General features: G+C 46.1%; 1 protein-coding gene and 1 long non-coding RNA gene across 3 annotated transcripts; one reads left to right on the top strand and one right to left on the bottom strand.

Moving 5' to 3' along the window:
* Nucleotides 1-6,246: 6,246 nt before the first annotated feature.
* On the bottom strand, nt 6,247-9,265 carry LOC100829431. The gene is made up of 9 exons (XM_003558685.4): nt 8,827-9,265; nt 8,659-8,720; nt 8,502-8,563; nt 7,566-8,412; nt 7,372-7,461; nt 7,188-7,286; nt 7,021-7,080; nt 6,767-6,936; nt 6,247-6,678 (listed from the first exon to the last, which is right to left on the bottom strand). Exons 1-9 carry the CDS (start codon nt 8,984-8,986, stop codon nt 6,597-6,599), a joined length of 1,632 nt encoding a protein of 543 aa, XP_003558733.1. The 5' UTR covers nt 8,987-9,265; the 3' UTR covers nt 6,247-6,596.
* A 998-nt stretch (nt 9,266-10,263) lies between these two features.
* LOC112270091 lies at nt 10,264-14,830 on the top strand. Of its 2 annotated transcripts, XR_002962419.1 has the most exons (3): nt 10,264-10,460; nt 12,280-12,372; nt 14,724-14,830. It is a non-coding gene; the product is annotated as an uncharacterized LOC112270091 (long non-coding RNA). The 2 variants fall into 2 exon arrangements; XR_002962418.1 differs by lacking the exon at nt 14,724-14,830 and having other exon boundaries at nt 12,280-12,823.
* Nucleotides 14,831-15,899: the final 1,069 nt, after the last annotated feature.

The following is a 15,899-nucleotide window of genomic DNA, read 5'->3' as shown; positions in this document are numbered from 1 at the left end:
CCCAACCACGGGTAGATAGATTTGCTACGTAACTGCACGTATTCCGCATGTGGAAGGCAGAAAACAAATCTTGTATTTGGGAGAACAACAAAAAACGTTGCAAAAAAAAGAAGCTCAATTGACACGACTACCGAATACTCAGGCTCATGTCGTTAAAAGTGGGCAAAAACATAAAATAACAAAAGTTAACCTGACGATGAAATAGATAAATTCTGGTTAGAAAAAAACCAGGTTATCTTAACCCATCAAGGGATAAGCATGCAATGTTCAACTTCAATGTGCCAGGGGACATACTTGATTTGGATGTGTCTGCGATCACAATGGTCTAAATAATCCGCTACGGTTCCTCTAAATCCAATGTACATTGCACAGTAGTACAACACACTGTTGAAAGTTGAGATAGTCCGGAGACTATCGGGGTGCTTGATTTAATCTTATGTCAAGCCCACATAAAGTTTGGCTAGGCAACATTTTTGACAAAGGTTTTGGTTACCCATATTTTGACCAATATTGACAAAACAAATGTAGTAACAATGTGTCATAAAGCATGGGCTTCAAAAATGTTGGCAAGAGGCAGAAAATTTGATCATGACAAAAAAAAATGGCATGTTGATCTTGGATACCACCCAAACACACTATACACCTCCATCAAGGATCGGTGTGAGGCGTGTTATGAAAAATAAGATCAATACAAGATAATGTGCAACCATTTGGGGACGTAATATGTTTGAGCATTAGTGGTTATTGTACCTTATTTGCGTAACATGGAACACGTGAAAAGAGAATGAATGTTAAAAGACCCTTGAAAACTAATGAGAACCTTAAGAAGTGGTGAGTCGTGTCTTAAGAATATTCGCATGCGAAAATGAACATAACCCCCTTTAAAGAACAAGAGGGTACCTTTAAAGAGCTATCACCCCCACGGCATGGATTATATTTGTTTTTGTTTTCTACGATCCTTTTGGTAAACATGTCAACGCCCAACTAAGAAAATTATTCTACAAGTTGGATAAGAGTGCTCCCATCTTATTTCACACGAAAAAAGGTAAGTAAGGGTTACAATCGCGCTTATTTTTAAATTTGGCATATATTTGACTTTTTTTTGAAAAAGATATTGAAGGCAAACAGGGATAGTAATTTCTCTCCAGATAATCTTGCAAATGTTGTAGCGAATTGTGTATCATTGTAAAATTCCGTAAATATGCATGGCCACCAAAGGTGTGCTTGGGCCCACGTTCCGTAAGCGTTTCTCTTGTATTTTCGCAAAACAACATTGAAATTTTGCATCTATACCCTCATTAGTGCCCGCCCTGTTTGGAACATAGTAATCCCATATGATTTTCTAGAATTTGACTTGGATTTGGACAACGCGAGGTACTCCCTCTGTTTTTTAATATAGGGCGGATAAAATTTCCTTCCGATTTCCGAATTGTAAGGCGTAAGACAGTTGCACGGAGGAGAAAAAATCAGGAGCCGCCGGTGGCTTGCTGCATGCGGGCGTAAAATTGGCAGTTATGGTGCATGCGGTTGCAGTAGGGAGGAGAAAACTTAGCCGACCAGGCAGTTGCTCACGTGGTGACTGACGGTGTTAATATTCGTGGCACGAAATACACGCCCTACAATGAAAAATGGAGGGAGTATAATAATTCGGTGTTTGTTATTGAGAAGTCGGAAGTCACATGTTTTCTAGTTAAACATAAACCGATGTGTTTGGAGGTCGGATCTTAATCAAACGACAACAGTTAACGGTCAGACTCAATCCAATGAATCGAATGCGCCGATTTTTATTTAAAAGTTAGTCGTAGTTACGGGATCCGAGCAGTAGCTGGTTCTGCGAAGTCGCCGTGCGATGGGGACCAGCCACGCGTGGCTCCGTCTCCCGTGAACTCCAGCGGCACGACATGAGGCGATCGGACGGCCAAGACCCGCACCGACGCGGCAGGTTTCAAACTGGTCCGTCCGATGGCCTTTACATTCCCGGCTTCCCCCCACCCCCTGTCCTGTCCGTCACGCAGTCACGCAGACACGCAGCGGTAGTAAAAGAAAGCGACAGCGAAGCAAAGAAAAAGGAGATCAGTAAAAAGGCGAAGCGTAACAGAGCGTGTGTGCCCCACGTCAGGCAGCCGGGCATGCGGGTCCCATGCACGAGACGTGACGTCCGGTGGTCCCCACGCGAAAGCCGGAGCTAGCGGGTCCACGTGCCCCCGTATCGCGTCCGTCTCAGCCCCGGCCGTCGCGTCGCGGTCTCCAATCACGAATTCTCGCCTCTCGCCGCTGCCCGTCCGTATCTGCTTTCCTTCTTCCTGCGTCAGGATTCAGGAGGAAGAAGTGAGAAGAGCTCTCACGGCCAGGGCTAGAGAACACGAAAACGTCCGCCGTGTTCAATTAGCAGGAGCCGCTCGGAGAAGAGCACGCGTGCCCCAAATCAATGCAGCGCCGCCATAAATGACCTCGCTGGCGGCTGGCTGTACCGCTGTAGCTAGCTGGGGGTGGCTGTGTCCGGGGCGCGCGCAGTGGGCTTGCATCGCTGCATCATCATATAGAGGGAGCTTGCACGGCCCGACAGTGAAAGCCCGCGTCCGTGTATATAGCCTCTGGCGCGCCTTTGATGCGGCGCCAGGACGGGCCGGGGGAGAGAAACATATGGATCGATGACGATCGGTACGCACGTACTAGTATCAAGAACTGCTAATTATGCTCGCCTAAGAAAACAAAAACTGCAAATTACGCCGCGTGTGAAGGCCTGTTGCAACAACAAGAGAGAAGTTGTCAAACATCGACCAACTTCACCCGTCGGCGGCTCTTCGGGTAGCTGTTCAACCAGGACGCACGTGTCTGGACTGCATGCCAATGTTGGGTGAATTTTAGACTCGGTCAATAGCTGTGTCTTGACTGACACAGGTGGTTCCAAGGAGTATTCGATTCGACAGCACAATCCAAACGTCAGCAGCCAGCTACGCGGATTACTCCATCTCCAAAGCGAAGCGTGCACCAAGGCAGCCGGTTGAATTCTTTCTCGATCACTTCTCGGTAGCGCTACCTTTAACCCGAAAGCATTTTTATTCTGGTGCATCGTACTTGATCGGATGTACTAACAAAATGATATCTTTACTTTACACGTATGCTGACTGGGCGGTGATGATTCAGCTTTGTTCTGTCTCTGTAGCGGGCGCGGTAACATGGTGTGCATGTGAGTGAAAATAATACACGTATAGTAGTACTCCGCAGGTGAGAGTGGCTGAGTGGGTATATGACAGGGTTCCAAGAAGGAGGATGGAGCAAATGTCGTGGATCCCCATGCATCTTACCGTTTGAGCTGGCTGCCCGTGTGGGCTTGTCGTTTGTTGTTTGCTTTCAGCCGCTGTTTACTGGGCTACCACTGGCGATTCCGGCCGCCCGACATGATGGTTTGGAGTGGACGGCGTGCGGGAGCGCCCTTCTGTACCTGTGCATTTTGCTATGGATGCCTACCTACGCTGCTCCCCGGTATTCAGGATTCGGCGAGGACTCGGCGCTGCGCTGATCCTACGGGAACACATGGGTTTTCATTGAGTCTGACAGCTTACCGAACTACAGCCCGGAACATAGCGGAAAACAAAAGGGAACCCTGTCACCGATCTATGCGGGGTCGTTCAAGTTGAACCAGGAACCGCGTCAGTCCAACATCTCTGAATGCTACAAGTGGAAGCGGAGAACCGGCGAATTGAAGCGAGTTCTCTCAAGGCCAGGTCGGTCGTGTTTGCATGTGTCGAAAGGCAGAAAAGAAAGAAAGATAAAGGAAGCCGAGAAAGGAGATCGACGAGGTCCGTGATTAGAGACGGATCACAGGGGGGAGACAGCGGCGCATTTACAATCATTTTATTGATGAGGAACATGCGCATGGACCCTCCTTGTCCTGGTCTGGCTTTCAAAGCTCGGGCAGTGTTCCCGGATCAAGCCCTTCTCTTTCGCTTCGATCCTTTTCTTTTTGTGAAACGGCGCGCGCGTTTCATTCTTCTTTCCGTGTATCCCGTTGAATTTGTCATACTCCCTCCGTACTAGTAGTATACTACGCGAGGGCCGTCGAGCTAGTATGGATATCGTTTCCTGTACCGGCAACGTGGGGCTGGACTATGTGCAATCAGGGCACAGAGGAGGACAGAGCTCTGTTGTCGGATTAACGACACCTAAGCCTGACCAACATTCCCGGAGCAAACGGTAAAGATTCAGAGACAGATTAAGATGTGTCGGCGAAGTTAGAGTGAACAGAAGCGACATCTGGCTGGAGACCCGAACGAGCACTGATGATGGCCCGTTCTTGACTGCACACAGAGACGCGAGACGGCGAGAGCCCGTTCGGGCATACATGTATGCAAAATGTCCAGCAGAAGTGAGATTCCTTCTGCCGAAACTAGCACCTTTCCGGTGCCAGATTAGCAAAGGTAGCGTTTGCAAAAGTGCATGGGTGTGTGATCGTGTGAGGGAACAGTGAACGTCCGGCCGGCCGGGCGGCGTCCAATCTCGATCGGTAGCCCTTCAGCTTCAAGCCCACGCGCGCGTCCCTGAAGTCGCGGGGAGGCGCATGTGAGGTCGATCTACAACAGTCCAAGTTCACTGCCCCCATTTCCTTGTCACCGGACCATGATCTTCTGTGTGGAGCCTGGCCATACGATCCACAACTATGACGACGGTGCATGAAGGAAGATGCGTCGGGACCGAGCGTGCTACTTACTGTACGTGGCACTGGCTTTCACTCCATGCGTCGTTGTTGGCACAAACTCGACTAACATGGCAGGGCTTAAAAACAACGCAAGTTACAAACATTCGGGCAAAGACGCAAAGCCAGAGCCCAGAGAAGAAACAAACATGCTAGACCAGCTGAACTAGGCCACCAGCTTGCCAAATGAATTTATTAATTTTACACACTTTGTGCTCCCACAACAATACCCGACATACGGACAAGGAGGGGCAAGTTGTCGCGCTCGCGCAGACGCAGGTACTAATGTTTACCTGATCTCGCTTTCACTTATTTAAGAGTGGGGTGCGGCAGGCAGGCAGCGGAACCGGAAGTCAGAGTACGTATTGCGTGCACCTCCTTGCCTGTCACCAACGCACCACATGCATGCACAATTGGCGATTAAACATCAAAGGACCACCCGATTAATTGTCCTCTCCTGTGAGCCGGAAAGGACACACGTCCGCCCGGGACCCTGGCTGGCCTCGCCGACCGCCGTGATCACTGCATGATTCCCGGCATACCCCGGCTCGCTCACACACACCCCACCGCGCCCCTTTGCCCCCACAATCCCACATGAAAAATCAACACTCCATCCTAAAGAGCCTTGAATTCCTGTACATTTTTCTGCCACCATGGAATACCAGCACATACTACGCCGTACGGGCCGTGATTTGTTAATGAGAAAGAACACGCTTTGCGCACCAGGTTCGTTCCTGGAATGTTTCGAGCCAAAGACAGACACGAGGCTCCTGTCGCCGAACCACTAGCTTGGCTATGAATGCAGGTGTTGATGGTTCCAAAACGAACACCCTGCAGATCCGTGCGCCTCTCTGGCGAAACAGATAAGGCCGGTACAGGCATTAATCGTGACGCTACAGGGCAAAACCGGCCGTGCAGTGCGAAGCAGCAACATACGTGCCGTTCCAATCCAAACAACCGTGCTGCCAGCGCCTGCACCGGAGAATAGTTTTTGGTTGGCCCATTTGGAGGGCATCCCTGAAGACAGAAGAATCAACAGAAGCCGCCGATGGTCTCGCAACATCCCAAATTACTGATCAAAGATGGCGTGTCTTGGAAATACGTATCATGGTTACGAAACATGCGAAGAACAACAAAGCATATGAGCCCAAGCTAAAAAAGACCATCTACCTAACAACGTCCCCCCGACCCCTTCAAATCAAAAGAAGGAAAAAAAAGAAGGGAAACCTGACGTCGTAGCGATCACTGATCAGTTGCCACTTGCTGGTTGCACGAATTCACCCCGCATCACCCGGGCTATTTCACCGGCCGGACCCCCTCACGGATCGATTAATCGAGGGCCATTGATCAGAGGTGTCGGGCGGCGGATCGTAGATTCAGCATCACTCCTCTTCCTGTGCCGCACGGACGGATACAGTGGCGGTTGGATGGGAGCGGGGACCAGCCAGCGGTCTGGTTCTGGTTCGGATTGGTTGGACGGCATGGCGACCGGCTACGCTCCTCGTGTGACATTTCCAATGCAACGTTCTTAAAAGAGAGACAGCGGCCTGTAGTGTAGTGTCCACTGCTAAATTAAATTTCTCATGTGCTTTCAGTTACAAAAAGAATATGTTGTCCAGTAAAGATAGGAGCACTGCTACATCAGAAACTGCTGTAAAAAAACCCGGTAGCAGTACTACAAAACAAAAGAATTCCAGTCACCACACCAAGTTCATGGACAGAAAACACAAGGACGCGCGACGGGACCTTGTTAGTGTGGGTTCTACGCCACCCCTGCTTTCTCTGCTCAGTGTACACTTCTAGTTAACAATCAGATCTCCGCAGTAGATACATATTTCGTCTTTGGAGCAGACAATACAACAGTTGTCATTTTCCCCCCTTTTGCTACCTGACTGAACAATCATGCTGCTGCTGCGTGGAGCCTGGATGTTTTCGCCTGGGTCTTCCTCTCTTTTCCAATCTGAGAAGGCGCTCTCAAACCACTGAACACAGGGGGAGAAGAAAGATTACATAATGGTGGCAGATACATGCATCAATGACTGAACTCGTCAAAGATATCGTTTGGCAAACCTTGTTACTCTGGCTGTTCTTGTCGATGACGCTGCATTTGCGTCTCTCTGTGATTTCTCGACCAATTTCCCTTTCGTCACTGCAGGTCGCACATCGTTGCATCGGATGCTCTTCAAAACCGTTCTGGCTCCACCAAGATGACTTGTGGCAGTGTGTGTGTTTTGTTTCTTCTGAATATATGGCACGCACAGGTCAGCAATTCAGCATGCGTGTTTCTGAATTCTACCAAGTTATCTGAACCTGGAAATGCTCACCTGGTTCTCGCCACAAGCCAGTTTGTCTCGTCCTTTTCCATCAGGGCATCTTCCCATTTGCTGCATCATAGTAGTAGTGTAGCGCAACATACAAACAGAGCAGTTAGCAACCATCGGTTGTAGCAAATTATTGGTAATATTGAACCTGGCGTGCTGATGCATCTTACCATCACTCGTCTATTTCCATCCTTCAGTACTGCCATGGAGTTGTTCTTGACGGGCATCTGTTTTCTTTCTGGATTTGCTTCTTTCAACACCTGTCGTTCCTGAATGCACAAATAGTAAAGCCTTTTAGAAACTGAGTGAAATCCTTCACAAATACTCCGCACTGGGGGATGCAGTCAAACTTACATCAGTCCTTAGCCTGAATGGTCTTTGAGTGGTAGTTTTCTTGAGCTTTCCTCCTTGCTCTGCATTCACCTTGTTCTGCATTTTAGCCACCTGCATTTGGTCCACGACAGTGTTTCAGGTTCCCCATATCCATACAGGCTACAACAATACTGCTAAACTAAGGGAAACCACATTATCAACATCAGTTTCAGTACCTTTTGAGGAGGAACATTCTCATTGTTGTCCAATTGCTTCATGTTTTCATCTTCGGGATGTGAACCATTCAGGGTTTGCTCGCTCTGTAGATCACCACATGATACATTTTCCTTATCATCATCAGAGTTGTGAGGCTGCAACGTTTCCACCTCAATTCTTGATACCTGCAGAACCTCCTTCAGTTCGCCATTGGACCTTGCAGTTTCTGGACACGAGTTCTCATCTGCAGCGATGTTCTCACGGCCAATTCGGTTCTCTTCATCAATTTTAGCATTAGCGCATTTCACTGAACGGCCTAAAACCTTCTTCTTTCCATTCGTCCTTGACTCTTGTACTCTCTTGACGCTCTTCGCTCCCGTCTCTTCGCATTTCTTGGTGATCTTTGGAGTGGACAACTGAGACAAGTACCTGCTAGGCACCTCCCGGCACGCCAAGTTCAGCTTCTTCATTTTCGAACAGACCTCAGACACGGGTGCCGGGCTCTTTGCCGTCGTCTTGCAGTCCTCCTTCTTCGGCGTGCTCATGAACAGCGCCTTCACCACCGTTCCCTTCCTCGCAGCTGCCGTCTCAATCGGCTCCTTCTGGTGCTTCACGCTGAGGAATGGTTCCTGCCTCGGCCGGACAGTCTTACTCCTTGGCGTAGTCAGAGCCTTCTTCCTCGCGCTGGACACTTCAATCCTTGACGCCTTTGTCCGGATCGGAGAATCTCTCAAGCTGCTGATCATGTGGTCTTTCAGCCTGGGCTTCGCCGCCTTGTCGGCAGCCCCCGTCACCCTGCTCATCCTCGTGATCCGGGTCCTCGGCGGCTTCGCCGGCGCAGAGTGGGGGCATTCGGGCAGCATGGAACTGCACCAGAATAATGAATGGACGCGTCAATCGAAAGAACCATCTAATTCAGTTTGGCAGCGAAAGAGAGTCAGGATTCAGAAACGCACCTCTGGTTTCTCCTGCTGATCGCCTTCTGCATCCTGACGTTGGGACTCCTGGCCGCCATGACCTGTCAGAGGATCACATCCATTACAAATTCGCTCGGCCACGTTTGCATACCACGATGAGATAGATGAGACGCGAGAGGGGAAGCGACGAACGAACCCGCATGAAGAAGCTTTGGTGCAGAGCCTCCGGGTCGACCTGCTCATGGTTCTGGTCGCAACCTGCAGGGCGCGCACGAAACAGATCAGAACTCAGAGCTCAATTTCATGTCTTTGCACCGCAGATTCAGAGCAGAGTCTGATGTGAGGCTAGATTGAAGATGATTACCGATGCGGAGGCAGAACCAGGCGGGGTCGTCGGTGGGGCGGGCGGCGTCGGGCGCGGAGAGGTCGACGAACTTGGGCGCCTCGATGTCCTCGTAGAACACGCTGTCGTACTCCTCCTCCTCCTCTTCCTCGTGGATGCCGAGCTTGACCGGGATCTCCATCTGCGGGTTCCCGGCGGGATCGGCCTGGCTTGGCTAAGCTAGCTCGCGCGGGCGTCGGCGGAGAAGGGGGCGTCGGCGAGGAAGATTAATGGCGTTTTTGGCTGGGATTCGGTGGGCGCGGTGAGTTCTGCGCGTGGATTTTGAGTGCGAGTGGGTTCGGCGGCCGATCGGAAACTAGCCGTTGGAGCGCCGGGTTGGTGTCGAGTTGTTTCTTTTCTTGGCGTTTAAAAACGTCGAAGCGGTCATTGTCGTGTCTCGTGTGCGGCAAATACTAGCAGTAGCAGCTGTGCGCCCGATTCGATTCTTCCGGAGCCGTTGGCATCCATCCGAGCCAGTCTACACCAAATCAAAGTTCAGACAGTTATGTAGCCGAAGACCTACATTTAATTTTTTTTTTTTAGGAACGCGCGGAAGCTTTATTAGATAAAAAAGTTAACCGGGATGTAAAGATTTGCTGGTGGACGATCCAGCCAAATAGAACGACCAACATCTAGAGTAGAAACTAGTCGAGCCAGTCCATGTGACTACCCATTCGATTCACGTCGTTCATGACTAAAGACCGTGTCTTGAAATTGTAGTCGCCGAGTTGAGATCTCTCGCAAGATCATGGCATGAGAACTGAAGGACTTGCCTTCACTTATCTCCTTAATGACAATAAAGGCAATCCGAAGCAACGTTTATACTCTGAGCATTCAAATCAGTAGCGAGAGCCAGAGCCTCATCACACACACAAGCTTCAAGCACAGTAGGATCAGACAAACCATCCAGTACCGCTGCCGAGGCTCCCAAGAATAAACGCGTTATGACTTACGACAGTCAGCCGCATCAGCACCCTTAGGGCTCCCCTTAGCAACAGCCGCATCCACAATCTTCAGAAAATTCCGCGGCGGCTTCTCTGAAGATGCCGAAGCAGGCTGTACCTGCATTTAGATTTGGGTGTGAAAACTGAACCACAATTCTCCCAAACAGGCCCTAAACAGTCTTGGGCTCAAATGGACCCAGACAGGTCCAATAAGATATACGTTAATGGCAGACACTTCCTTAAGCACCCAGGGCCAAGGCTGAGCCTGTTCTCCAGAACTGCGTGCTAATCGAGCAGATCAACTTGTCATGTAGGATCACGGCTCGCCATGTGGCCCAACCCAACTTCTGGCGAAGCCGAACAACACTGCTTCGCTATTCTCGCGAAGCAATGGAGATCCAAGTGCCCGGCCTCATGGGCTTATGCAACTATGCAAGCCCATGCCACATTCTTCCCCTTCGGCTTCCCCCGTAACTGCGCTGCGTGCGCCCCGTCGGTGTGCCGCCAAATTCCTCCTCCCCGCCGGGAGCAAGCGTGGGGATCGAGGCGACGGGGACTCGTAGAGGCGGAGGCGGACCGACTGGAACCCAAATTGTAGGGTTCCTCGATCCTCTCTGATCGGACCGATCCGAGACGTCCTTCCACCCTAATTTCCTCTCGCACGTATCAAAGGTACCGATGATTTACCCTCTTCGTCCTCCTGGATCGCATGGTCCGAGCGATTTTTCTTCTTCTATTTCTAGTAGTTCCGTGCACGCGCTGCATGCGTCGTGCGGAGAGGCACAAGGCGAGCCGTGACATTCGGAAGCAATGGCGGCTCATATGCTAACTTTGGTCCTTGTTTAACCCGCAAATCACGGCGGGTTACTACTGACAAAGCCTCGGCTGTCCTACTGGGCGAGAACTGCGTTCAGATTTTAAGAAACTGAGTAAAATAAATTAAATCGTGGTGGTGAAATTCTACGTGTGGTATCTCAATTTCCAATTTTATCAGAAATGCGTTCCTGGGTAACTTTTACATGATCTAGCCTTACTTGGTACTCAAGAGTCATGTTTTGACACTTGGCTGTTTTCAAGTAAGCCAGCTGATTTGGTCAAAGAACATCTGTCTCTCCTATCATGATATCTTAATTAACACATAGGTGAACTGATTCCAGTACGTCGAATTTTGGTATCCCGTAGATGGGTGGCGTAAATTTGGTTGAAACTGTCTCTATTAGGATCCTAATCCTATAAGATGCATACAACGTTGGCATTTTGGTTCCTGCTACTTGCATATATGACTCTAGTTTTATGGTTACACCAGTGCTTTGAAGTCACACATTTGTCCTGTAAGATTTGGTTGCTACTGTAGTATACGTAGTGTCATCTTATATTTTCATATGACTTTGCTATCTTATCAAGTAGGGTGGATACAATCTAAACTAGGATATTTCGTATTCAATCAATACAGTAATGCTACACCTAAGCTAGTTATTTAGCTATACTTTAAGTTTGTGTTCTGCAGATGATTGAATTGCTCTTATCTTTGTAGATTGGTCTGCTTGTTTTATATAGAATTTTCTAGTCCGATGAACTGGAGTATGGATTTCATTGTTTTAATTCTTCAACTTTTATCATGTATCCATACTGTGGACCAGGATATGGATCCACATCTACAGGTTTACATGGTAAGATCGTATCATAAATATTTGTTCCTTATTTATTAATGAAATTGATGAGAGTCTATTGGAAATAAGAAATAAATACATGTTTGTTTTATTGAGTTAAGGAGCCATTGTCTCCCACTTTTCTCTTTTCACGGTTAGGGGCCTTCTGTTTTATCTTAGATCATGATAAAGGTCTCCCATCTTGTGCCCAAAGAACAAATAGTAGATCCTAGGCCTATTGTAGCATGTCAACAATTGTACAACCTGTGTTCCTAAGAGGACATTGGTGACATCAACTGCGGACGCAGGAGAGTACGCACCTTTGTGTTCCTTTTCTTAACAGACCACGTGATAGGACATGGAGTCCACATCAGGGGTCTTCGATCAGAGGAGCCTCGCAGTCAGCATGGTTAATCATATCTTGAGCATGCAAAAGGATATTACATTTATTTTGAACAATGTAACATTAGAAATCTGTTATGCTTTGAGCATGATGTATTGTCCCAAACATACTAACAAAATTCATCGATGTATTTTTTGAACCGAGAACTGTAGGAAAGAATTCATGGATGTATTACACATGAAGCTGCGTAAACGTGGACATGTTTTTTTTTTAATGTCAAAATCGTCCTAATAGCGACAAAAAAGAGAGATATGTATTCAAATTCGTACAGTTCATATTGCTGGAACTATATTATTTGTTGTTGTTGCTTCTTGATTTAAGGGACAGTTCTGATATTAAAATTTTGTATGAATTTTGTATCATGTATTGAAATATGGAAAATGTGGTCTCAAGCTCCTGACATGAATCGTACTAATATTTATATATCGCATCAATGTAGGAACCGGGGATAGAACTCTTCTGTTCACACAAGCAACTCCAGTTTGAATGGATCCCTCTCGAGGACCCTCGTGGAACTTGCGACGTCTGAAAGGTGATGCATACGTCCTGTTACCTGAGCACGATCATGTTACTTGAACTTTACTGCATCCTTCCTAGTTATTTCGTATGCAGCACAATGTTGCAACTCACTTTATCCTTTAGTTTATCTTTATATGATGTGACGGTTCAACAAGAATCATAACAGCCTTTTCATTCCTGTCAAGAGGTAATTGATTATTATTTTTTGTAATCTAATAACTTTCTGTCATCCAAATAAAATAGAAGCAGATTCATAATTAAATTATTGTGAGCAGAGTCATAAGGAAGAAGATAGCCAGTGAGGCTACTATGATTATTCTTTGTTGGACAACATAATCAGAGCCATCCTGACATCTTCTTCTTGGAATGGAATAATCAGCAAGTTAGTAAAGGGCCTGCCTGGTGTCAGTCACTAATTAATTACGACCTACATATGTACAATAGACTATGCTGGGGGGGGGGGGGTCTAGATTAAAAACCTCGCATTAGCTTCAGAAACTTTAAGCAACATCACAATCCATCTTAGTGACTGTCTCTGTCTTGCATTAAACAATGAGCCCTTCTCAGATTTCCTGACTTTTTTTAACATCACAGTGTGGTTGTTTAGCTCTTGTCTCAGGTGCAGGAATACTTGGTTTGAAATAAATTATCTCAGCCTGTGTTGACGGCATGTGCCATCAAGTTGTGAATGTTTGACGTTTTGCATGGCCCTCTTTCTAGCAGAAATCTAGTTGGGCAGGGATATTCTCACCACTTTACAGCCGCTGCCATGGTTTTTATACTGAAATTTTGCTAGCTCATGCGTTCCTTTTGGTATGATTGTACCTTATCTTGTTGTAAGCTCCTGTTTGCGAGAGGTTCTTGTTATAAATTTTGCTAGCTCTTTCAGGGATCGTGATTTGTTTAAATTAAAGGACAGTTTCGTGTTTGCACGAACCACATGCGGGCTTTGCACTGCTTTGTCGAACTGATTGTTTAATTATATTATGATTTTCAATGGTCTTATGAGTAGTTACCATTCTTATTTTGCAATGTTCTTCAAACTAATTACTTTTCTTATTTACAGTGTTCTTTAAATTAGTTACAGTCTCCCTATTTCATTTTAGTTATGTGAAGCTTTGTTGCAATAAGTAGTCAAGCAACCGCTGCCTAACAGTTTGTGCCAAACAGTTCATGATAGCTACCCCTATGAGCAACATGTATTCCCCTACTTCTAGCAGCCTAGTAAAAATAGATACAGCAATGCTATACGTACGATAGAATTTGTACAACATTTTGGTACGATTGGCCTCAGATCAACCTGCTGTCAGTCCGTGGGGACATCACCATGCTGTAACTTGTGAGTGTGGTCGTACGCAAGGCATTTCCGTACAGAGGGAGCATCTGTTCTCATTCTTCTGTACAAAGGCTTAGCATTTGGCTGAGATGACTCAGTGAGATATGGAAAGAAGTAATAACTCATACCGGAAATGCCATATATGTGTTTGAAACTGCAGTGATCACGGATCTGTTTATTTTCATTTATCAATGGTATTTTATAGAAACTAAGTCACTTTGTTTCCTGTGGGAAAGTTGCTCTTGCTTAACTATAAACAAGCAATTGATAACCTTGTAAGAATAAAAGTAAATTCTTCTAAGTTTAGACCACTGATGTGGAAAGAGCTTTAGCTTGCTTGTAAGGCCTATACGACTAACATGAGGGAAGAAGGCTTGACACTATCAAAATCTCAAAATAATTAGTTTCTGGATATATGTATATTACCTGATGATTTACTGGAGAATCAATGCTTTAACTCCAAGGCTAACCCTCTCTGACTAGAAAAACATGCCCTTATATTGAATCATATTGTGGTTGTTTGAAATACTGAAATCACACAACAAATGGCACTAACTGAACCAAGTTTCTTATCTAAACGTATTCTGTTAGACAAGATGGCATTTGTTGTTCATTATCTAACAAAGAGGAACAAATATTTTTATTCGATCATTATCTACATTGTCAGTCGTTAAAAACTAGACGGCAGAGGATTCTCTACCTTATAGTTTCCAACTCTGTTGAAGATGATCAGCCAAGTCAGAGCGTCTGTCTTGTGATTTTCCTGCAATGTCACTGCTTACGTAACACACATAGGATTTCTTGTCCTCGTCTTCAGTCCACCCATCCATTGATCTATTCTTTGTTATGACAAAGCATATGTCATAACTAGCCACACTGGTCGAAAGTAGATGGCATCTCCGCAGGCCATGAAACTAAGTAAAAATACCTACTGCTGAGAAGAATATGTTTTTTAGTCCCTTCTACATAATCTTGTACATTCGGTTAGTTTTCAAACTGAAAGGCAAAGCAATGTTCCATCTGTGCAGGTGTCAAGGTCTGAAGTGTTCGGTATCATCAATTGAGGATGAGCTGTTACAGCAAGTACGCTTCAAGACTGATGTCTCTAAGATGTGCTGTGGCCGTGCTAAACATTATCGATGAATTAATAATTATTGGTCACGTTTGACAAGCTAACCATGAGGTGAGTAGTTGGTTTAAATATTGTCTGTTAATATTGTTTCTTTATGGAATATGGTGGAGAATGAATATCTGGTACAAGATATATAGGTGATGATATGATATATCTACACTTAATTATGATGAAACTGTTTATATCAAGAAGTTAAATATTTGGAAATATAATTATAATTGTAAATAAGTACGGAACTGATGGCTGTTATACACTTTTTTTTTATGTAACTCATAAATTCAATTCAAAGAAGTTTCCTGTCACTTACGCACTGTTACTAACAGATGAGACGACTTTATCCCATCAAGTCATCACTTTAAAACATGCCTATAACTCACCTACGGAGAGGTTAGGTAACCAAAGCAACATTGACTTATTTGTAGAGGCTAGCTATGCAAGCTCCCCTATGACCTTGGACTATGAGTTAACTTCTTTGACTCTTCCCAGACAAGCTCTCTAGCCTGTACTACTATATAAGGTTTTCCCCAATTAAATAGTCGATCCGTTCTTGATGCGTCCTAATCATCATACACACTTGACCTCGTTTTTGTTTGAACTGAACTTCTCTTACCAAACAAGCAACACACCTAGGCCATGTACATTAAACCTTGAACTTACTGAATAACGTCAATGGAAATAAAATCTTATTCATTCAAGTGATGCATGGAACTGGCATCAACCAGTTGGCTAGCGGTGCATGCCCATGTTTGTGCGCCCAGCCCGCCACCTATGCTGTACAAGGTGTGTGTGTGCCTTGGTTGTTTCTTCTCAACTAAAAAGCCACAGGGGCTAGTTCTCGTTGATCAAGTTTTTTTAATTTGATTGATGCATGTAACTATTTTAAATTACCAGATTTTAGTAGGATGTCATTGATGGAGAGGTAGGGATGCGTGTGTTGTCGTCACCTAAGATAGATAAGCTACATGATGTGGCATCCTAGTCTGTGCCACATCAGCCTGATCCACGGGCCAGAGCTGTCAGAATCCTCCATTAATTCTTAAATCTGGTAAAATCTGAAATTATAGGTGCAAAA

This window comes from Brachypodium distachyon, chromosome 1 (genome assembly GCF_000005505.3).
Source record: "Brachypodium distachyon strain Bd21 chromosome 1, Brachypodium_distachyon_v3.0, whole genome shotgun sequence".
NCBI lineage: Eukaryota > Viridiplantae > Streptophyta > Magnoliopsida > Poales > Poaceae > Brachypodium > Brachypodium distachyon.
The sequence above is the reverse complement of the archived record's forward strand: the minus strand, read 5'-3'. Positions and strand labels throughout refer to the sequence as shown.

What these genes read in the sequence shown, in the direction of transcription:
- LOC100829431 (XM_003558685.4), bottom strand. Translation starts at nt 8,986, where the DNA reads ATGGAGATCCCGGTCAAGCTCGGCATCCACGAGGAAGAGGAGGAGGAG. An exon ending in ACCAAAGCTTCTTCATGCGG is followed by an intron (nt 8,564 to 8,658) that starts GTTCGTTCGTCG and finishes ATCCTCTGACAG; the next exon opens with GTCATGGCGGCCAGGAGTCC. An exon ending in ATGGAAATAGACGAGTGATG is followed by an intron (nt 7,081 to 7,187) that starts GTAAGATGCATC and finishes ACTATGATGCAG; the next exon opens with CAAATGGGAAGATGCCCTGA.